At 41.3% G+C, this 22999-nt stretch overlaps 3 protein-coding genes across 5 annotated transcripts; 1 reads left to right on the forward strand and 2 right to left on the reverse strand.

Moving 5' to 3' along the window:
* Window positions 1-912: 912 nt before the first annotated feature.
* On the forward strand, window positions 913-8298 carry malt1 (MALT paracaspase 1). 3 transcript variants are annotated; one of them, XM_014172314.3, is made up of 17 exons: window positions 913-1300; window positions 1689-1855; window positions 2059-2180; window positions 2687-2834; window positions 3118-3302; window positions 3516-3612; window positions 3771-3818; window positions 4377-4400; window positions 4557-4601; window positions 4782-4985; window positions 5204-5381; window positions 5545-5616; window positions 5735-5862; window positions 6150-6299; window positions 6411-6568; window positions 6973-7098; window positions 7366-8298. In XM_014172314.3, exons 1-17 carry the CDS (start codon window positions 1152-1154, stop codon window positions 7813-7815), a joined length of 2451 nt encoding a protein of 816 aa, XP_014027789.1. In that variant the 5' UTR covers window positions 913-1151; the 3' UTR covers window positions 7816-8298. The 3 variants fall into 3 exon arrangements, with proteins under 3 accessions (XP_014027789.1, XP_014027790.1, XP_014027791.1); XM_014172316.3 differs by having other exon boundaries at window positions 914-1295; XM_014172315.3 differs by lacking the exon at window positions 3771-3818.
* An 8-nt stretch (window positions 8299-8306) lies between these two features.
* On the reverse strand, window positions 8307-13743 carry LOC106585389 (complexin-4). The gene is made up of 3 exons (XM_014171538.3): window positions 13518-13743; window positions 11405-11492; window positions 8307-9088 (listed from the first exon to the last, which is right to left on the reverse strand). The coding sequence occupies exons 1-3, from the start codon at window positions 13580-13582 to the stop codon at window positions 8861-8863; spliced, it is 381 nt and encodes a 126-aa protein (XP_014027013.1). The 5' UTR covers window positions 13583-13743; the 3' UTR covers window positions 8307-8860.
* Window positions 13744-19513: 5770 nt separating this feature from the next.
* Window positions 19514-22972, reverse strand: mrps30 (mitochondrial ribosomal protein S30). Its single transcript, XM_014172312.3, has 5 exons — window positions 21989-22972; window positions 21660-21805; window positions 20946-21051; window positions 20130-20306; window positions 19514-19938 (listed from the first exon to the last, which is right to left on the reverse strand). The coding sequence occupies exons 1-5, from the start codon at window positions 22584-22586 to the stop codon at window positions 19676-19678; spliced, it is 1290 nt and encodes a 429-aa protein (XP_014027787.1). The 5' UTR covers window positions 22587-22972; the 3' UTR covers window positions 19514-19675.
* Window positions 22973-22999: the final 27 nt, after the last annotated feature.

Genomic DNA, 22999 nt, shown 5'->3' on the forward strand with positions numbered 1-22999 from the left:
CTGATCTCGCCACTTCCAGCATGCCTTGCATCTTTGAGGACATGTATTTCTATTGTTAGAGCGGTCACTCTATTATCTTGTCAATATAATAAAGAATCTTTAATGGAGAACAAAAATAAAATCAAATGTTATGTGTCCCATGCGCCGAATACAACAGATGTAGACCTTACAGTGAAATGCTTACTTACAACCCTTAACCAACAATGCAGTTCAAGAAAAATAATTAGGAAAATATTTACTAAATAAATTAAAAATGAAATAAAAAGTAACACAATAAAATAACAATAACGAGGCTATATACAGGGGGTACCAAGTCAATGTGTGGGGGTACAGGTTAGTCGAGGTAATTTGTACATGTAGGTAGGGGTGAAGTGACTATGCATAGATAACAAACAGCGAGTAGCAGCAGTGTAATGGTCCCACCTGATCTCGCCCCCACCCTCCTGCTCTCCATCTTTGAGCACATGTATTTTCATTGTTAGAGTGGTCACTCGACTATCTTGTCAGTATAATTGAACATATTTGGTATTACTAACCATTGAAAAATGTGAGATGATCTATGACTAGAAATAATTAAAGTTGAACCAAACAGATTAATACAAATAATTTATTTCAGATGTGGGAACTCTTTAGGCAGTTTATAAGTAATAATAATAGTTTTAAATCGGAATTATTCAACCCAATTAGGGTTTAAATGCGGAAGACACTTTTCAGTTGAATCCATTCAGTTGTACAACTGACTAGGTATTACCCTTTCCATTTCTCTTAATAATGCACCCTTGCTCTGTCATTCGTCCTTTCCTTCAGAGAATATCGTTATCAAGGAGGTAAGGAAGGATGCAAGTTTAGAGTATTGGGCCAAAAACGGAAGACCCATAACTAAACCGAAAGTCCCACCCAGTGGTAGGAGTGTATATCACTATTTGTAAGCTGTTTCAGGAAGCAACACCAACTTGTGTCTTTTTGGTCCTCCCCAGAATGATCTTCGGAAATCCCCCAAACTTCTGCAGCGACCATGACCATGTATCTACCTCTTCTGTGTAGAACACCTGATTTCAAACTACGACATATTTTTCATTTCACAAATGTTCAGATTGTTTTTCAAGTACCTTTTTCAAATTGACTGAACTGAACTACAGTAACTCGTTGAGATGTCGGATTCATCTGACCGGTCTTTAAACTTACATTTTCTGAAAGAACCTGTCTTGAGGAAACTGTGTGAGGTTCTGGATAAAACCAACAGTAAAGGATGGCGTAAACTCGGGGAGATGGTCGGCAATGACCAGCGTTTTAGGGTGAGGTAAGCCTAATTAAGCAGTCGGACAGCCAGTCTGACGGTCGCGCGTAGTTCTTCCTGATGCGGTATTACCTAACGACCTAAAAGGAATAATAGCGCCATCTTGTGGCCGGTTGGGCTAGTCTGAAGGGTTATTCTTTAAACATGTTAGTTTACTTGTTTGATTTTACAGTAGAAATGTTATCCCTATCGTCAACACACCTCCCTATTTTATAACACAATAATAATACATGTTATCAGTATTCCTGAGCATTTTTCATTTCCTAAGTGTGAACTAACTTGTGAGCTATGTGCCTCTGTTGTTCATATACTTTTTTTCTTATTAAATAGTCTCATAGACAGTGTGTGCATTACTGTGTGCATAAATTCTGCCTTTTCCTCCACTGTGCAGTTCAGATGAGATGGAGATGTGCTCTCTGAAGGTGTTGGAGCTGGAGGGCAGCCCCAGCCGCGTGCTGCTCAGGCTCATGGGAGACAGAGGGTGCACACTGGGCCATCTGGTAGACTTACTACAAACCATGGGCCATACAGAGGCCCTACAGTGTGTCAAACCACCAGGTATACACAGCATCTTTAGAAGATGTGTTCGCTGATTATTATCTGGTTTGTACTTGGAGGGAAGGCTCAGGATTATAAATGTTTTTAGCGACAAGTTAATCTCGACTCTTGATTTTGGTCCCTGTATGTAAAAGTATTGATTATTTATTGTACATATATTTGAATCATTATTGAGAATTTCTTCCCATAATGGTTGTGTTTAGGTATCCAGATCCTCATTCAGCCCCAATCTGTGGCAATAATAGTGGGACACAACCTGCGACTCAGCTGTTATGCTGTGGGAAAGGCTGGTGTTCAATTCCAGTGGTTCAAAACCAAGGAGGAGGTGGGTAGCCTACTAGGGTGTGTTTTGAAGGTAGACCATACTGTTTATGCATTGGTTGTAAACATGTTATTATTAAACATGTTTTCAGATAATCATATTGCTGATATCTTGCCCAGATAACATTGTGACAGCTGTGGCTTCATAATGATATATATATAGATTTTTTTTTCTCACCTTTATTTAACCAGGTAGGCTAGTTAAGAACAAGTTCTCATTTACAACTGCGACCTGGCCAAGATAAAGCATAGCAGTGCGACACAAACAACAACACAGAGTTCACATGGAATTAACCAACCAAGTCAATAATACAATAGAAAAAGTCTATATACAATGTGTGCAAATGAGGTAGGATAAGGGAGGTAAGGCAATAAATAGGCCATAGTGGCAAAATAATTACAATATAGCAATTAAACACTGGGGTGATAGATGTGCAGAAGATGAGTGTGCAAGTAGAGATGTATATTTCATGTATTATGAATTGATTTGACACATTGTGACTTCTCCAGGTACACAACAGTTCTTCTCCAGACCTGGTGATTAGCCCAGTCCAACTGACAGACGCAGGCTTCTACATCTGCAGGGTTAATTGTGGAGACTCCTTTGAGTTCAGCCAGTGGGCTCAGGTGGATGTCCTGAATGTTGCAACATCTTATGGTGAGACACTATCTTTTACCTCCCAATCAGTTCATGGACAACATTGTTATTATGTCTTTCTTCTACCTGGGATTTTTGGAATTTTATTTCTATCAGTTTACGTTTTAATAAGGCTAACATTTTCTACACGTTGTCGGTTCCTCCTTTCTGTGAAAGACAGACAAAACGGGGGAGTTTGCTGAATGCTTTGTAGCACTAACATCATCTTTTATCCCTCCAAAGCTTTCGCTAAACTCGCCCCCAGAGCGACTGCACATTGAATAAACTTATGTTTTGCATGCAGGGTTGGGGTCCCACTCGTTGGAGGGCAGGCTGAAGGTGGTGATCCAGCCCCAGGGCCAGAGACTGCTGGTGGGGGATTCTCTGCAGCTGGAGTGTGGGGCGGTAGGGAGGCCTATCCCCCGCTACCAGTGGCACAGGAACGGGGTGCCCCTTCACTTTCCAGAGGCCTCCAAGAGGAGACTCACGGTAAGGAGGTCAGAGGAGGATGCTAATATCCTTGAGCGCTTATGTAGAAAGTTCCACTTTTATACTGTTAAAGTTACACTGTTACAGTATATTTTGTAGTTACAGTACAGTAACTCTACAATACTGTTGAATGTTGTACAAATCAGATGAAAACAGTTAGAGTTAGTTGGAATTTTTTGGAAGTAGCTTGATATTGTTGGTTAACTGAAACAGATTCCGTATCTGCTGCTGGAACATCATGGAAAGTATCGCTGTGAGATTTGTATTAACAACGAAAGGACGTGGACGAATGAAGTAGACGTTCTAGTGGGTATGTCACTGTCCTTTATTTTACAGTACTATAATGATGATATTGATCCCAGCCTAAACAAAAGGTCTGTTTATCTGTATACAATATGAGCAAAAACAACTCCCATTGAATTTGGTGACAGTTCTTGATGATTACTTACTCTTGTTCTTGAATGAAAGGACCAAGGATATCTGTCCAGTTTTCAGGGGCAATGGAGTGTTCTGAAGGTATAGTTGAAGTGCCTGGTTTCTCTTAGTTTGGCCGTCTGAGATGTACAGTATGTGCATGAATAAAACAGGGCCATGTTGCAAACAATGGGATGGCAAAATGAATCTGTTTTTATAGAGGAGGAGGGTTTGGTTCCAGGTGTTGCATGCATTTTTTTCATCCTTTGGATTTTTGCCCGTTCATTTGATTGATTTATATTTTTGAGAGCACAGCATAATCATGACAATCCCACAGAAAGTATGATATTGTCTGTAATTTGAAAAATTGTCTTTACTGATGCTCAAAATCGCTACATTTCAATTATATAATCATTCACAGCTTTCAGTGATTCAGCTTAGATGTCCCGTATTAATTTCCAATGAATATTTGTAAATGTTCAAGACAGGACATATTTTCAGTGGGTACTCATTTACTAATGGCTAACATTAGGCATGTTGATCCGTTAGGCTTCTGACTGACCCCCACCTAATCGGTGGCACTTTTTACTTTAATTCAGTTGAAATGAAAGCACAGGAAATATAAATTCTAGTAATTGTTCTAAAATTGTTTTCCCACAGATGATGTTTTTGCCTTTGGAGCTGGTAAGTGACGCATTGAATGAATATCTGAGATGATCTATCACTGTTTATTGGACATTGTTTCCAGCACATTACATATAGCAGTTTATCTCCTGAGAATGTTTATCAGTCCACCATGTGTAATATCTGTATAATATAATGATAGTGTTGTGATTGTAGGTGCCAATGAACTAATCCTGAACAGCAATCAAGAACCACCTTATGGTACGCAGAACAAAAAATGAATCCACCCAGTACTTGATTACCTTTTAATACTGCTAGAATATCAAATGCCTCTTAACATTTCTTCTGTACAATTTTTTTCTCCATGTTGGTCAATATGTTTAATTTCTCCACAACTGATTTCAACTCGTAGTCATTGATGGTATTTGTCTCTCATCACAGCGACAGATAAAGTGGCCCTGCTAATCGGGAACCTCTCGTACCGGAACCACCCCCAGCTCAAGGCGCCAATGGTAGATGTGTATGATCTCACCAACCTCCTGCGCCAGCTCAACTTCAAGGTAGTATCGCTGCTGGATCTCACTGAGTCAGAGATGCGCAACGCCGTGGACGAGTTTCTGCTCTTACTTCACAAGGGTGTCTATGGTACGCCATTCATTATTATGGCCTATTAGAGTATGAGAGACCGACCTAGAAGAATTTGATCAGTCAAATATTCGTTTATTTGATCTGTTTTTCCAAAAATATAGTGAATCATAAAAAATAAAATACTAGTTTTAAAAAGTGAAGTCTATTTTCAGTCTTATTTCATTCACTGCTCTATTTACTGTCTCGTTCAATTCACTCCCATAACCTTTTCCTAGGTTTGCTGTACTATGCTGGACATGGTTATGAGAACTATGGCAACAGCTTCATGGTACCGGTGGATGCTCCAAACCCGTACCACTCAGCCAACTGCCTGTGTGTGCAGAGCATCCTCAAACTGATGCAGGAGAAGGAGACAGGCCTCAATGTGTTCCTGCTGGATATGTGCAGGAAGCGGTGGGTAAAGACTAGTATACTGTGCTAACCATGATGTTTGTTTTATGTTTATTTGTTTTTCCACTACTATTCAATGTCTCTTCCCTGTTAGTAACATGGGATATAGACCACTCACCATTTCCTGTTTGTTGTAATACTGTAACTATTACATTTTTCTTTTTAGAAATATTCATGATGATACAACTCCGAACATACCATTGAGGGTCACAGCTAACATTGTCTTTGGATATGCAACGTAAGTAATCTGATGATTACTCAAATATATGTCTAAACTTCTATTCGTAACATGTAACTTTGTATGAAGAAATGAAATGATATATTCCCCAATTCTGTTCCATTCTTCTATTGTGCAGCTGCCAAGATGCAGAAGCGTTTGAGCTGAGCTCTAGTGGATTCACTAACGGTGTCTTCGTCAAGTTTCTGAAGAAACGTCTTCTGGAGGATGAGAAGATCACTGTGTTGCTGGACAGAGTGGCTGAGGGTAAGGAGCAATGGACCAATTACCTATTGGTGAACTAATCATTTAGTAAATGTCACCCCATCTATAGTATTTGTGGTCATGGAGTACAAGTCAATGTAGCATGAAATATAATATTGATCTAATGCAGTGCCATGCAAAATAAGTAACAGGAGTACAGAAACAAATCTATCCTATCCTACCCTGTATACTTCCATGCATCGATTATCATGGCAATAATACTTTGCCTAACAAATTTCTTCTGTGAGAGCCTGAGGTAATGTTGTTATGGTGTTGTTTGTGTTATCCAGACATGGGCCAGTTCGATGCCACTAAGGGGAAGCAGGCTCTGGAGATCCGCAGCAGCCTATCAGAGAGGAGGGCTCTGACTGACCCTGTACTGCCTGGTGACAGCTCTGACATGGCCCTGGCTCACAACCGTCAGTGGGCCAAGGCTCACGGTAAGGACACGATCAACCAATGAAAGTAAATGCAGTACATTTCAATTTGAATTGTTTAGCTGAAGCAATCAATGTACTTATTGTGGACATAATGTTGTGTTTTCATTCTAGAACTGCCTGAGAGTATGTCTCTAGACTTTGACTGTGGGGCTCAGATCAAGCTGGGCTTCGCTGCAGAGTTCTCCAACGTGCTGGTCATTTATACCCACATCGTGAAGAAACCAGAGGACATGTTCTTCTGCCAGGCTCACGTCACCAACTTCTCCCCGGTGAGACGCTACAGTCTTTCGCCTTGTTCAATTATGCAAACTTGTTCCTTCCCCAAGCTCCTGTCACCAGTTTCTCACAATTTGTTCCCTGTCCCCTACCCCCTGTGTCCACAGATCTGAAAAGGTGTAGCTAATCCATCCAAGCTTTTCCGATCAGTGAACACCAAGGGGATAGGAGGATAGGGAAAGGAATTTAAAATCAATATGCCACTGATATCATTATGGTTTTCCTCAGCTCTGTTCAATTCCAATGAGAGCGATTGTCTTTCTTGGGGTTTACTGAAACAACATTAGGAGCATAGTAAAGAGTCTGTCTGCTGAAGATGCTGAGGCTCCAGCACCTGCCTGAAAACTTTGCACATGCAGGTCGTCTTGTCCTATAACATTTCCTTTGTTCTGTCCAGGACCTTGACGTTGACCCCAAAGAGATGAACAGGGAGACACCAGAGGAGACTGGCATCTACCTGCTCTCCAGCAGTCTTCCCCAGCACTGCCTGTACACACGCCTCAGCTCTCTACAGAAGCTCAGGGTAAGTGTACAAAAGATAATCACCACTTTCTACATTCTCACATTACTACGACATTATTATATTGTCTTTGCCTCTTTGGTTTGATATCTTGAAAAAAGGTTTAAAAAAAATCGACCTTCCTCTTCAGTGTGCTCTGTGTCCCCTCTGTAGGAGTAGCTGGTGTCATGTTAGAGCAGAGCTCACCTTGGACAAAACTCCGCTGGAGCTCTAATATAAACATATTAGGTTAATAAAATGTTATTCTACTCCTTGTCATCTCCTCTGTAGGATCAGCTGGGGTTTACAGTTTGTCTACAGGGCTCTTTCAAGGCCATGGATGAGCTGGTGGACTGGACCACTGACGTCAACATCGGCAAGCCCCTGATCGCCAGACTAGACCTGTACCGCACCATGAGGAGGAACAGCTGCCTGCAGACCTGCCCCATGCCCCACAGCCCCTGCCATAGCCCCAGAGCCGAGCACCTCCACCACCACCCCCAAGACCTTCTCTCCCCACACTGCTCCAGCCCTTACCTGGATGTATGCGAGCCTTTACAGGGAGCTGTGGGAGGCTCAGGTTGTGTGAGCTCCACTCTGTATGACAACTGTAGCTTCTCTCGCTATGGCTGTACTAGCAGTGACTCCCCTGGAAGAGCCAGCATTCCCATAGAGACCACGGATGACATAAATGAGCTGCAGACAGTCTTCATTAATAGCCTGCAGTTTAACCACCAGTGATGAGGCCCTCTCTAGGGCCTTGGTAGCCTGGTGCCACATCTGTTTCTGCTGTTTTGCTATCTCCTATGGCCATCAGATCTGGGATCAGGCTATGGTGGATGTTTGTAGGTCTACTCTGTAAATCCTAGTGTATTCCATGGCAAACTCTTTGATACAGTTGCCTGGCTTTAGTGGAGATTACATGTATTTAGTACTTTAGACTAGATTTTTACATTGAAATAACTGTCAGAGTTGTATAGCTGTACTTAAAAGGTAACATATCCAGCCTGCTGTGAAAAGGTTGTTTTTTGCGACTCTTTTTCCGTTTGTTAGATAATGATGATATAATGTGTAATATTAAGCTTTGCTAAAACGATCTTAACCAGACTCTTTCATATTCTATAGATGATCTTTAAGAGCAGTTACTAAATGTAATCAAAATGTAATAACTTTATCCACAGGGAGGCGTTCTCTCACTATATAAACCAGAGTTCTGGACATGGATTGTTTTTCATGGGGTTCTTATGATTCGTCTCTATTTATTACAAACGAAAAGACCAAATCCAGTTATATACACTGTTTTACAAAGGCTGAAAATTCAGAGGGATGTCTTTTTAACATGAAGCAATTCAAAGCATTTATAACCATGATACCATTGTTTTTTTTCTCCTCCCAGTTGTACCCTCTTGCAAAGAAAACATGAGGTTTGCTGTATATAAAAAGAACAGAGAACCTTTTTTAACTACAACAACGAAAATACTCTTACTCCCTCCCAGCCCTGTGATGTTTTTCCTGACCTCTTCCCCACAGCTTTCTGAGAAAGACAGATTAAGAGTCATCTCTTTAACCCTCTATTGACAGATTAGCCAACCTAAGACTGGTTCAATTTAGACTTTGTGTAGAAGGTCTACTATACGTGTTTCGGATCAATCCAAGTCCACAGTCTAGATTAGAATACTTGAAAGCTGGAATATTTCAGGGAAGTCCAACCTTGGAAGTTATATCCTTGGTCAAACTTGGTGCTTAGGAACTAATCTCAAATCAACTGAACCAATGTTTTCTCTCATCACATGACACAGCACTTCTCCTCTGCTTTAGATTTCATCTCAACCATAGTTGCCGACGCTTTCTCCTTGATCTGGTCCATGTCCATGTTCTGTAGGTTCTGTATCTGGCCCAGGATAGAATCCTTCTCTTCCTCCTCTGTGGCGTCCTCGTCCACCATTTTGAGTAGTTCTTCAGGCACGTCGATGTCGTCTCCTGCCAACTCCATCAGGTTTGCATCCTGTTCACTCTAAACACAGCAACAAAGGCACAGGTCAGGCTGGCTGAGTAGGAGTGTATTATACCCATGTACTGTCACAATATCATCATGTTTACATTTTATTGGTTTTCTTCCTGGACTATCTTTTAGCATACAGTAGGTCCTGTTTTTACTGAGGGGATTTATGTCCAACAGCTAACACTTCAAACAACAGCTTAATTTAGCATCACATGTGACCCTCTATGACCCTGCAAGAGAGGGAGACTCCCTGCATAGCCTGTGAGACAGATGGCATACAGACACACACACAGGGCATGTTGGGTCTTGGGCTCAAATGTGAGATATCTGCGATCAGTCTTTTTTTTATGCCTTAATCTTGTGACTGTACTTAAGCCTATCTGACTAGCAGGCCTTAGTCTCCTGTGCATGTATTGAGTCGCTCTGACACTGACCGACACAGCCTCTGCATCATGTTACTAATTTATGATAGTGTTCTCATTTACTGAGAAAATACGTAAGATTATCACCTTATGTTATTCATAGAAAAGGGAAAATTATATACTGAACAAAAATATAAAGGCAAGTGTTTGTCCCATGTTTCATGAGCTGAAATAAAAGATCCCAGAAATGTTCCATACACAAAAAAAGCTTATTTCTGTCAAATTTTGTGCACAAATTTGTTTACATCCCACAACACAAGGTCTCACGTTTTGAGGGAGCGTGCAATTGGCATGCAGACTGCAGGAATGGCCACCTGAGCTGTTGTCAGAGAATTGAATGTTAATTTCTCTACCACAACGTCATTTTGGAGATTGGCAGTACATCCAACTGGGCTCACAACCACAGATCACGTGTTACCAAGCCAGCCCAGGACCTCCACATCTGGCTTCTTCACCTGCGGGTTAGTCTGAGAACAGCCACCCGGACAGCTGATGAAACTGTGGGTTTGCCCAACCGAAGAAATTCTGCACAAACTGTCAGAAACCGTCTCAGGGATGCTCATCTGCCTGCTCGGTGTCCTCACCAGGGTCTTGACCTGACTGCAGTTCGGCGTGTGGTAACTGACTTCAGTAAGCAAATACTCACATTGGATGGCTACTGGCACGCTGGAGATGTCACGACTTCCGCCGAAGTCGGCTCCTCTCCTTGTTTGGGCGGCGTTCGCCGGTCGACGTCACCGGCTTTCTAGCCAGCGCCGCTCCATTTTTCCATTGTTCCATTTGTTTTGTCTTGTTCCCTGCACACCTGGTTTTCATTCCCTAATCACACTGCATGTATTTATTCCTCTGTTCCCCCTCATGTCTTTGTGTGAAATTGTAATTGTTACGTGTTTGGTGTGTACGCACAAGGCTGGGTTTTCCCCGTTATTTCCGTGGTATTTCACGAAGGTTGTTGTAACTTTTGCTCATTTTTTGTGACTGTTTCGTGCCTTGCACTTTTCCTTTGGCTGGAGGTTTTGACGCAGTGACGTCCGTCTGTTTTGTTGCCTCTACCCAGATAAAGTGTGCACCTGTTCACAACTCTCTGCTCTGCTACATCTGACTTCTCCACCAGTAGCGCTCACCGTGACAGGAGAAGTGTGTTCTTCACGGTTGAATCCTGGTTTCAACTGAACAGAGTACCCCATGGTGGTGGTGGGGTTACGGTATGGGCAGGCATAAACTACGGACAACGAACACAATTGCATTTTATTGATGGCAATTTGAATGCACAGAGATACTGTGACGAGATCCTGAGGCCCATTGTTGTGCCATTCATCTGCCTGTTTCAGCCTAATAATGCACACCCCCATTGTCGCAAGGATCTGTACAAAATGATTGGAGGCTGAAACTATCCCAGATCTTCCACGGCCTGCATACTCACCAGACATGTCACCCATTGAGCATGTATGTGATGCTCTGGATTGACGTGTGCGACAGCTTGTTCCAGTTCCCACCAATATCCAGCAACTTCGCAAGGCCATTGAAGAGAAGTGGGACAACATTACACAGGCCACAATTAACAGCCTGATCAACTCTATCCAAAGGAGATGTGTCGTGCTGCATGAGGCAAATGGTGGTCACACCAGATACTGACTGGTTTTCTGATCCTTTTAAAGGTATCTGTGACCAACAGATGCATATCTGTATTTCCAGTCATGTGAAATCCATAAATTAGGGCCTAATTTATTTATTTTTATTGACTGATTTCCTTAAATGAACTATAACTCAGTAAAGTCTTTGAAACTGTTGCATGTTGCGTTTTATAATTTTGTTCAGTATAGTTTTTTATTATTGAGGGCATTTGTATCAAAATAATTTCTCATCTTGTTTCATATGACATGAGAATGAGACGAGACCGTCTTACCTTTGGTAGTCTGTATTTGTCTCTTAAGCACGTTCTCAAAGTAGCCCTCTCAGCCTTCTTTACCAAGAACTCTGAATCTCTCTCCATCCTATTTTCAGACAAGAACAGAAACCATGTTATCAAAACTATAAAAACGTTTAAGTATATTGTTGAATAGAATATCCAAAATTGTTAAAAGGCATCGTATTTTCACTGTGTGATACTGGTTGCGTAAAGGTTAGCATTATATTTTCAGAGATAAAAATGTGTTTCTAGGCTTTTGTGTAATCATAATTCCTAATGGCCATTGCCATTTTCATATCAGTCAATCACATGTTATTGGTGTCAGTTCTAAATCAAATAAAATATGAAGACTCGGTTTCTAGGGCCGCAGAGTAATACTTTTGTTTGTGTTGATCTCCAGATTATGACAGCATTTGTCAATCCTACCAATTTTAGCAATTGGAGACAGAAAGTAATTCAGAAATAATCTGGATGTGATGTAATCTAGGACTGCATGGTGGTAGTCTACTTTCAGTTTGACTCTTGTGATATGATCCTAATATGTGGTAAAACATTCTTCACAAAAATGTTAAAATATTTTTATTTTACCTTCATCAGTGTAATACTCTTGACTCAAGGTACATTTACAGGTGGTTTTCTCATTGCATCTCCCTGTTTGGCTTTTATACTTAACATATGGTCTAATTCAAACATTCACTATATATAGAAAAGTATGTGAACCCCTTCAAATTAGTGGATTCGGCTATTTCAGCCACACCGGTTGCTGACAGGTGTATAAAATTGAGCACATAGCCATGCAATCTCCATAGACAAACGTTGGCAGTAGAATGGCCTTTCTGAAGAGCTCAGTGACTTTCAATGTTGCCCCGTCATAGGATGCCACCTTTCCAGCAAGTCAGTTCGTCAAATTTCTGCCCTGCTAGAGCTGCTCCGGTCAACTGTAAGTGCTGTTATTGTGAAATGGAAATGTGTAGGAGCAACAACAGCTCAGCCGCGAAGTGGTAGGCCACAAGCTCACAGAACGGGACTGCTGAGTGCTGAAGCATGTAGCGTAAAAATCGTCTGTCCTCTGTAGCCACATTCACTACAGAGTTCCAAACTGCTTCTGGAAGTAGCGTCAGCACAAGAGCTGTTTCTCGGGAGCTTCATGAAAAGAGTTTCCATGGCAGAGCAGCCACACAAGCCTAAGATCAGCAGTGGAAACACGTTCTCTAGAGTGATGAATCATGCTTCACCATCTGGCAGTCCGACAGACGAATCTGGGTTTGGTGGATGCCAGGAGAATGCTACCTGCCTGAATGCATAGTGCCAACTGTGAAGTTTGGTGGAGGGGGAATAATTGTCTGGGGCTGTTTTTCATGGCTCGGGCTAGGCCCCTTAGTTCCAGTGAAGGGAAATCTTAACGCTACATCATGCAATGACATTCTAGATGATGCTGTGCTTCCAACTTTGTGGTAACAGTTTGGGGAAGGCCCTTTCCTGTTTCAGAATGACAATGCCCCTGTGCACAAAGTGAGGTCCAAACAGAAATGGTTTGTAATCGGTGTAGAAGAACTTGACTGGCCTGCACAGAGCCCTGACCTTTGGGATGAATTGGAACGCCGACTGCGAGCCAGGTCTATTCGCCCAACATCAGTGCCCAACCTCACTAATGCTCTTGTGGCTGAATGTAAGCAAGTTCCCGCAGCAATGTTCCAATATGTAGTGGTATAACTTCCCAGAAGAGTGGAGGCTGTTATAACAGCAAAGTAGGGACCAACTCAATATTAATGCTATGATTTTTCCACATACCTTTGATCATACAGTGTAGCTCTAATTTTTCACAAAAGGGAAAGTTTAAAACAAAGCTCTACTCTTGCTTGCTATTGAATAAAAAATTGCAATTTTAATCATTCCAAGGAGGTTGGGGTCAGATTCAGGATCATAATTTGTCAACGTATTTTCCATTTCATTTCAATTGTATTTGGCTGAATTGAAATGGAATGGACCCCAACCCTAAAGCATTCCTTTTTAGGGTTGCTTAGCTACCGGTAATTTACCGAAGTTACCAGAATCTTCAGTAATTTAGGTAATTAACAGAAAATCGATGGTAACTCTAGTCGTGACTTACTTTTCCTCCACCAGCTGTTTCTGGTACTCCTCTGCCTCCTCTCTAGACATCCCCTCGGTGGCCATGGAGACAATGTTTCCTCTGGTAGGAGGAGAGAGCTGGACTGGACAGAGCTCTACTACTGTAGCTCTTCACCAAACTGCTCCACTACTTACCATCAGCTTCAACTGTGTGAATATCCTACAAGGGGATTTGCAGGCAACACTTTTGTTTTTTCTGTCCTCAAGTTTTGGTCACTGAGTCCCAGCCTTCGACTGAGGGATGGCGTTGTGAAGGGCACGACTGATCCCTGATGGGACGGCTGACTACATAAGCCCCCATAATCAGAGTCATTTCTGCCAACGCCATGATCTGGATTAATCCTTTTGGGGACAGATTATTTAAATTAAAACATTTAATAAAAGTAATAAAAGTAAAGTTCACAGGGACTGCTTTTGAGATGGGTAACATTGTGGTGTAGACTGGTACAGTGGTATATTCCACTACAGACAGGGCAGAGCACTACTCACTAGGCCTAATCCGTGTCATGCTGCTTGTGTGAGTTTGACCTTAATCCCCTTATATCACCAACCATATCCTGAGTCCCAATAGATGTCCCAGACTGAGAGAGTGCAATCTGTATACTATACCACTGAGTAAATCACTAAGTCTGCACTCAGTTAATGAAACTATACTGTCTTGTCCAAAGTAAACAACTTGAAACATATTTCATTAGGACATCAAAATTGTGAATACAGAAGTAATTTCAAACGTTGCCAATATTAACACAGGTGATGTTAACGGTATAAATGTGATATTACACGTATTATTTTGGGAAGTAATGGACACAGACTTTGAACAATGATCTCCAAGATGGCAGGCATACCATGTGACCTATAGCTGTCCTACATCACATCCGACATGACTTGTGTATCTATTTACCTCCCCTCCCACCCCAAGTCATTTTTCAACCAAATGTTTGTACTGTACAGGGTTGCTGTTGCTGTTGCACAATGGGACAGGACTGTCTGTTCCCTGGGTCTGTGTCTGTATGAATAATAAAGGAACAGCAGTAGGCAGAGGAGGCAGTACGGTGATGCTGAGGGGAAGAACAAGGAGGGGAGGGGGGCCCATAGAGTGAGGGAGTAGCAGGAAGCTGATGAGAGAGAGAGCAGCAGGAAGCTGATGAGAGAGAGAGCAGCAGGAAGCTGATGAGAGAGAGAGTAGCAGGAAGCTGGTGAGAGAGAGAGTAGCAGGAAACTGATGAGAGAGAGAGTAGCAGGAAACTGATGAGAGAGAGAGTAGCAGGAAGCTGGTGAGAGAAAGTAGCAGGAAACTGATGAGAGAGTAGCAGGAAACTGATGAGAGAGAGAGTAGCAGGAAGCTGGTGAGAGAAAGTAGCAGGAAACTGATGAGAGAGAGAGTAGCAGGAAACTGATGAGAGAGAGAGTAGCAGGAAGCTGGTGAGAGAGAGTAGCAGGAAACTGATGAGAGAGAGCAGGAAACTGATGAGAGAGAGAGTAGCAGGAAACTGATGAGAGAGTAGCAGGAAGCTGGTGAGAGAGAGCAGGAAACTGATGAGAGAGAGAGTAGCAGGAAACTGATGAGAGAGAGAGTAGCAGGAAACTGATGAGAGAGAGAGTAGCAGGAAACTGATGAGAGAGAGAGTAGCAGGAAACTGATGAGAGAGAGAGTAGCAGGAAGCTGGTAAGAGAGAGTAGAAGGAAACTGACAAGAGAGAGAGAGAGAGAGTAGCAGGAAACTGATGAGCGAGAGAGAGAAGAGCTCTATGCAGCAGATTGTAAGGGACTAGCTGACTGACTAAAATAACCATGTTTTCTCCCTCGGTCCCTTCCCTTCAACTCATCCTGATCCTGCTTCCTTTCTTCTGGGGAAGCATCTATGCAAATAAATAATAATCTGGATTTTATATGTATCAGCTTTGTAGACAGGTCTTTCTGCTTGGCCGGTTGTGATGTGACCTTAGCCAGTGGAAACATTGTGGCTGTTTGTCTTGGCTGTATCAGTACATCTGCAAAGGTGCATTTGATTTGCACAGTAACTGCATTGATGTGGTGTATTCAAGATGCCTTTAATCCTACACTATTATGTATTACGTTGGACCCAATGACTGGATCTGTTGTTTCCTTTGATACTGCATCGCAGGAGAGGTAATTTTCCATTACTGAGCCACTTGTAGTGATGTGCTGCTGGCAATGGCTTTGAAGTGGGTACTGCAAGCACCATGTGCTTTACATGACTATTACTGTACATGGCCTACCATTTGTAGCAGTTAACTGCTTCAATGTCAGGTGTAGTGGTTAGACTACTGAGCTTTGAAAAACTATGAACTTTGTGGATGTGCTGATTGATTCGAATGTGGATTCAGTTAAAATGCTGTTGTCTCCATTATATCAATAGAAATTCAACAGCTAGATACTTCATGCTCTGAATATGGACTGCATGGGATCTGATGATATTACTCTGTGTGAATTTCAAGATTAGTTGACACTGGCACGTTAATTCACCCTAAATATCACCATTAGTATATTATTATAAACATACTTTATGTAGCTTGTAAAAAGCAAGCAACAATGTTTATGTTAATTTCTCTTATAGCAGAAACAAATCCTTCCTTGGTTTTGAAGGATCCAGTCACAACAGTCTTTAAGAGTGCAGTCCTGAAACATAACAATTAGTTCTTATTTGAGCCACTAGTTTGTGTTCAGAATTTGATATTGTAGTGTCACATTTGTATTCCATTCTTCACTCAGTCATCTTGTGCTACTTTAGAAAATGTTTGTATTTAATTTTGTCTGAAATTCTGGTATATGCTCATCTGAATGTTTTGTGTATAGTTTACAGATCTATTATAGCTGTATTATAGGGTTGGTTCATTAAATTAAAGATTACAATGTCTAGCCTACATGTGCAGTAAAAATCTATTTATAATACAGGTGACAGTCTGGTTGAAAAAGTTGAAATCTTGAAACCCATCGATTTAGAGCTAGCATGTACAGTTGAAGTCGGAAGTTTACATACACCTTAGCCAAATACATTTAAACTCCGTTTTTCACAATTCCTGACATTTAATCCAAGTAAAAAATCCCTGTTTTAGGTCAGTCAGGATCACCACTTTATTTTAAGAATGTGAAGTGTCAGAATAATAGTAGAGAATTATTTATTTCAGGTTTTATTTCTTTCATCACATTCCCAGTGGGTCAGACACTCAATTAGTATTTGGTAGCATTGCCTTTAAATTGTTTCACTTGGGTACAAACATTTGGGGTAGCCTTCCATCAGCTTCCCACAATAAGTTGGGTGAATTTTGGCCCATTCCTCCTGACAGAGCTGGTGTAACTGAGTCAGGTTTGTAGGCGTCCTTGCTCGCACACGCTTTTTCAGTTCTGCCCAGACATTTTCTAAGCCCTTTCTTGAGCTCAGGGCTTTGTGATGGCCACTCCAATACCTTGACTTTGTTGTCCTTAAACCATTTTGCCACAACTTTGGAAGTATGTTTGGGGTCATTGTCCATTTGGAAGACCCATTTGCGACCAAGCTTTAACTTCCTGACTGATGTCTTGAGATGTTGCTTCAATATATCCACAATATTTCCCTTCCTCATGATGCCATCTATTTTGTGAAGTGCACCAGTCCCCTCCTGCAGAAAAGCACCCCCACAACATGATTCTGCCACCCCCGTGCTTCACGTTGGGATGGTGTTCTTCAGCTTGCAAGCATCCCCCTTATTCCTCCAAACATAACGATGGTCATTATGGCCAAACAGTTGTATTTTTGTTTCATCAGACCAGAGGACATTTCTCCAAAAAGTACGATATTTGTCCTCATGTGCCGTTGCAAACCGTAGTCTGGCTTTTTTTATGGCAGTTTTGGAGCAGTGGCTTCTTCCTTGCTGAGCGGCCTTTCAGGTTATGTCGATATTGGACTTGTTTTACTGTAGATATAGATACTTTTGTACCTGTTTCCTCCAGCATCTTCCCAAGGTCCTTTGCTGTTGTTCGGGGATTGATTTGCACTTTTCACACCAAAGTACATTCATCTCTAGGAGACAGAACGCGTCTCCTTCCTGAACGGTATGACGGCTGCGTGGTCCCATGGTGTTTATACTTGTGTACTATTGTTTGTACAGATGAACGCGGTACCTTCAGGCATTTGTAAATTGCTCCCAAGGATGAACCAAACTTGTGGAGGTCTACAATTTTCTTTCTGAGGTCTTAGCTGATTTATTTTGATTTTCCCATGTCAAGCAAAAAGGCACTGAGTTCGAAGGTAGGCCTTGAAATACATCCCTAGGTACACCTCCAATTGACTCAAATGATGTCAATTAGCCAATCAGAAGCTTCTAAAGCTATGACATAATTTTCTGGAATTTTCCAAGTTGTTTAAAGGCAGTCAATTTAGTGTATGTAAACTTCTGACCCACTGGAATTGTGATACAGTGCATTATAAGTGAAATAATCTGTAAACAATTGTTGGAAAAATTACTTGTGTCATGCACAAAGTGGATGTCCTAACCGACTTGCCAAAATTATAGTTTGTTAACAAGAAATATGTGGAGTGGTTGAAAAACGAGTTTTAACTACTCCAACCTAAGTGTATGTAAACTTCCAACTTCAACTGTACATGGACCGGTAATCCAAATAAACTACCAAACATTACTGGGTATTGGATGGAAGATGGAAGTGAAATTGTTACTATACTTTTGGAGAATGAACAATATCATCTAAACAGAGTATAATTATGTATTTATTGTTCCATCAGGTTTAGAGACTGTAAACCAGAAATGTCACTGTCAACTTTTTATGCAAATGTATATACATCTACCATGGTCTATTATAATTGATATTCATAGAGTTTGGGAGAAATTTCCAAATTAGGCATCTATGTTTTACCGTATGCAAATATGCTTTGGTAATATTTCACTACTGCAGGAGTTAAAATGATGCACTTTGCCTATACTAGATTGTATTCCAGAATGGTGGGTTACATGACTACCAGCAATCACCTGTTTGTCAGACTGTATCCCATTGCCAGAGGCCAGAACCCATGATTTTCCAACATCTAATGATGTGGCTAATTGAAATTTGACAGTGAATGTTTCTTAGACTGACAAAACATCTTTATATTTTAGACATATTTTCATTAGACATGTGCATATGGAAATTAAGCTATGATTATATCTTCTTTTACAGGTTCAGCATTAATGGAGATACCCTTGGGAATTACTCATGCGTCTTTAGTGGTGTGGACAAGGAGGCGAAAATAGATTTCAATTTGGCAGGTAGTGTGTTGTATGTCATAAGTCGTTGGATATACTGAGACGTCTTAGTAAAATATGTTGTTACTTTTTGGATCAACAATTATGTTCACGGACAATACTTTTTCTGCATTTTGACAGAAATTATCCCTATGTTTGTATTTGTCCATGTTTCATTCACCATCATACTACCGGTACCTATGAGGTTGTGAAAATAGCAGTGATATCTGAGCAGTGTTTTTGGTTCGGTTGGTGACAGCTTAGAGGCCTTCTGTTGCCTAACAGGATGTGTGTGTCTGTGGTTTAACAGAAATACAAACATCTTCCTGTTTGACAAGACTTCTTACTCTTGCACTTTTCTAGCATATCCATCTTCAACTGCACTTATCATTTACACAAATTAGTTTGTGTGCAGCTCCTTATACTTTCATAAACAGGTCAATTCTCTGCTTTGCTGACAATGAATCCCTTGAAGTCCCCATATGATGCCTGATTATCCAACTCAGATGTAACTTTCCTGTTGTATGTGGATGGTAAATACAAATCTAATGATAAATCAGCTTTGTCAGTGTGCCTAAAGAATGGTTGTGCCGTTTTCCCACTGACTAAGCACCACGTAGTGACGAAGAGCAGAACATCAGTTTGAAAACATTGGGCTGTGCATTCATTTAATTTCATACACACAGCTGAAATACAACCCACTGACCTGTATGCAATGGTGTCCATTTAAAAAAAAAAATTTATTCCATTCTACATGAATACATTCTGCCAGATTATAACAGCGATGTACTGTATGTATGTTCAGTTGTGTCCTTTAGTTGATATTTGCCAATGTTGAATACAGATGGAAACACTTCAACAAAAACCCTTCCTTCCTCCCACAAACACTAAATTCTCCATGTCAACCTGACCTGTTCAGTAGGAACTGGACCAGGAGCTTGAGGACCCTGTCATCCAGCCCCACCACAGCCCCATCCTTCACCCCCTCATACAGACGCATGCTGTCTGTCCCCCAGCACACGTTCTTCCTGGGGTTCCCAGCGTCCGTCTCTATGGACAGGCCTAGGGTGTTGAGCTGGTAGCAGAAGAAGGAGAAGTACTGGCCGTCGGTGATCACAGCCTGGGACACAAAAGGCCTGGTCACGTCCTCATGGCTCCAGAAACCTGGTGACGTTTTGTTCAAGATTACAAATGTGCTTTAACAAATGGTGTTATTCAGAACTATTAAGAATATATTAATTCAAGAGCAGTCAGAGAGAAAACAGTTGAATGGTAAAATGATTTTTTTTAAACGACTGATTATTCTCAGGTAGGTAAGGAGAATAACATCTGATATTCAAGTTATGACTAGACACCTTGATACATGGCCTGTGCTCCTGTCCATGCAAATAGACTGGCAATGCCATTGGCTCTCAGGTAGACCTCGACCTGGTCAGTCAGATTCCGTTTGGCCATTTTGTCCCTGCGGTACCTGTCAGGGACCAGGTGGAACTGGGTGTGGCCGTAACAGCCTGGATCATGAAGCTTGGCTCCTGGGAAAGCAAAGACGAGAAAATAATTATGTTGAAATATACACCCACACAGAATACTTTGACACTACCACCACTAGTGGACGAATTGCGGTTGGTTGATGCACCACCTATGACTATGACAAAGTAAATGGCTGAGGCTGAAACAGACCAGCAACCAGGCAGGCGCAAATACTTTGATCAATATTATTCAATTAACAACCAACACCTTGTGACAATAATTTGACATCCAAAGCCTACTCCAGGGATCATCAACTAGATTCATCTGGGGGACGATTTTTTTCTTGAGTGGATGGTCAGGGTGCCAGAACATAATTAAAAATACATTTGTAGACAGCAAATTGACCGCAAGAAGCCCAAACAGATATAATATTGGACTAAAACTATTTCAAACCTCGCTTACATTTGTATATGACCACATCTCTCCATTATGCGTGGGAATACTTTGGAATAGACTTCCAAAATGTAAATCACTTGAGTTGATTTGCTGGTGTTTTTACAGTCTTATGTCCAACAATAACAAAGTAAAAATCACAAAAACAAATTGCACTGAAAATTTTGTCGGCCAAATAAAAATAACTTGCAGGCCAAATTTATCCCCCGGGCCACCAGTTGGGGAACTCTGGTCTACTCCATTATTACCTGTGAAGATATTGTTCTCATACTGTCTCCTGAACATGGGAAGCAGGTCTGGGGCAAACTTTATCTCTGGGACATCAGCAGACATCACCACCTCAAGGGGAACAAACTGGAAGAGGGTCAGTGGAGATTCATTTGGAAACTACTTGCACTCAAATGTAGGTATAAAAAAATAAATAAACATTTGGCCAAATCCCAGCTTCACATCAATGTTTTATGTATGATAATAGCCAGATGACCACTGAGTTTTGGATCAGTGTTGCTGTGTATGTATCTAGCAGATTTTAACAGGCTAATGTGATGATGCTCCATTAGCCGTTACAGGATAGGTATTGTTTGGCGTAGCACAGAATTTTCCACCAACCTTAACTTGCAGATACTACCTTAGTTCTCAATTCAGCCAAACATTTATCTTCTAAAATGTACATGTCCAGTTGCAGGTGGTTCGATTGAAAAAAATACTCTGTTATTAAAATAAATAAATGTTTGGCGCCATGAAGTAATCCAACAATATGTACTAAATTTAAACGAACCACCTGCAACTGGACAAATACATTTTAGAAGATACATGTTTGACCAAATCGATAACAAAGATAGTATTTGCAAATTAAAGTTGGTGGAAAATTCTCTGTACTTCTCCAAACAGTAACCATCTTGCAACCGCTAATGGAGCATCAGATTATCCCTTTCCAATCTGCTAGTGACTGTATGTAGTACCTGTGGAAGTTGTTGAGGTATCCTTATCTGACTGTGTGGCTTATCATCAATCTGGAATCTGATTGGCTCGACGCGGCCACCCCGATGTCCCCTTGGAATGGTCCTCTGCCCTCTCATCCAGTAGAAGCTTACCTGAGGGTCAAGATCTAAACAACAGAAAGTGATGTAAGAGACAGCCAGTATTTTGCATAGGAGACTGACAGAATCACAACTTCCCCTTACATATAGTGGAGTTAGTGCCACTGATGACTTTTTAATGCTTATATATCATGCCTTGGACTGAGGGTGGAATCAGGAGGGATTATGAATAAATTAAATTAATGGTTTACCTAAACTTGACAGCTGGAGTACAGGGTTGTGTTTGGCCATAGTGTGTGTGAGTCCAGATACCAGGTTTCTCATAAAAGGTGCCACATAATGTTCTTGTTCCCTTTGCAAGAACGGTTGACGTTTCTTCATGTACCAGTTCTCTTGTAAAATTGAATGGCAGACATGGGAACGGATGTCTGCAAATGCAGTTTCGTCAATGGTGGATGACGCATTCTGAGTGTCAGGTACCGATTCCTCCTTGGTCTCTTCAACAATGAACTTCTCAGGTAAGCCAGGTAGGTATGCAGTCTTTGTGAAGTGCTGATACCATTTATCAGCATTAAGAGCAAAGGTTTGCGGACACAACACATACTTCTTTCGCTGAACTCGTGTGAGGAATGTCAGTTTTTCCTGCACATCGGCGGCACGTATTTTGTCAAGGTGTTCTGCAATCTGACGTCCTTTTGCAGACTTACTTTTAGCGGTCAGCGACGGTACAATTGGAGGGTATACAGGCTCCTGAATTGCTGTTTTTGTATGAACGATCCGGTCGCTTCTAAACACATGTCCATTTTTATGAAGTAATGACTGCAAGGGCAAGCGAGTGCGCGCCGCCATGTTTGTCGCTGATGACGAGGGTGAGTTCTTCTTCTCGTGCGTCTCGTGCAAACTGGTTAAACGCAGACTATCGCCACCACGTGGAGGCTAAAAATAAATACTGCTCGAGCGAAAAATATTTCTGGGCCACTCATTCTCTAGTGTTGTTTTCGGAATGTGTACGCTATTAATGGAATTGATATTTTAATCGAAAATATTATGTTTACAGCATCTTACACCAATCATGGGAGGCAAACTTTTGAAATTGTAATCGTTTTGAAACACAAGAGAACGTTTAGATTCATGAATACAACTTTTTCATTGGGAGAGGGTTCACACTAGAAACATAGCCATAAAGTCAAAATTGGTTATATCGTAAAAAATTATGAAAACAAAAATTAGCTTTTTAATTTAAGATTAGGCATACGGTTAGC

This window comes from Salmo salar, chromosome 24 (genome assembly GCF_965601325.2).
Source record: "Salmo salar chromosome 24, fSalSal1, whole genome shotgun sequence".
In the NCBI taxonomy this organism is placed as follows: domain Eukaryota; kingdom Metazoa; phylum Chordata; class Actinopteri; order Salmoniformes; family Salmonidae; genus Salmo; species Salmo salar.

Bases quoted from the DNA above. Each gene is read 5' to 3' on its own strand.
- malt1 (XM_014172314.3), top strand. From the start codon at position 1,152: ATGTCGGATTCATCTGACCGGTCTTTAAACTTACATTTTCTGAAAGAA. The intron at 2,181-2,686 runs GTGGGTAGCCTA...TGACTTCTCCAG, and splicing joins GGTTCAAAACCAAGGAGGAG to GTACACAACAGTTCTTCTCC. The intron at 6,569-6,972 runs GTGAGACGCTAC...TGTTCTGTCCAG, and splicing joins ACGTCACCAACTTCTCCCCG to GACCTTGACGTTGACCCCAA.
- LOC106585389 (XM_014171538.3), bottom strand. From the start codon at position 13,582: ATGGCCACCGAGGGGATGTCTAGAGAGGAGGCAGAGGAGTACCAGAAA. The intron at 11,493-13,517 runs GTAAGTCACGAC...GTCTGAAAATAG, and splicing joins AAACAGCTGGTGGAGGAAAA to GATGGAGAGAGATTCAGAGT. The intron at 9,089-11,404 runs GTAAGACGGTCT...TGCTGTGTTTAG, and splicing joins ACAAATACAGACTACCAAAG to AGTGAACAGGATGCAAACCT.
- mrps30 (XM_014172312.3), bottom strand. From the start codon at position 22,586: ATGGCGGCGCGCACTCGCTTGCCCTTGCAGTCATTACTTCATAAAAAT. The intron at 21,806-21,988 runs GTAAACCATTAA...TCTGTTGTTTAG, and splicing joins ACTCCAGCTGTCAAGTTTAG to ATCTTGACCCTCAGGTAAGC. The intron at 20,307-20,945 runs GTAATAATGGAG...TTGCTTTCCCAG, and splicing joins TGAGAACAATATCTTCACAG to GAGCCAAGCTTCATGATCCA.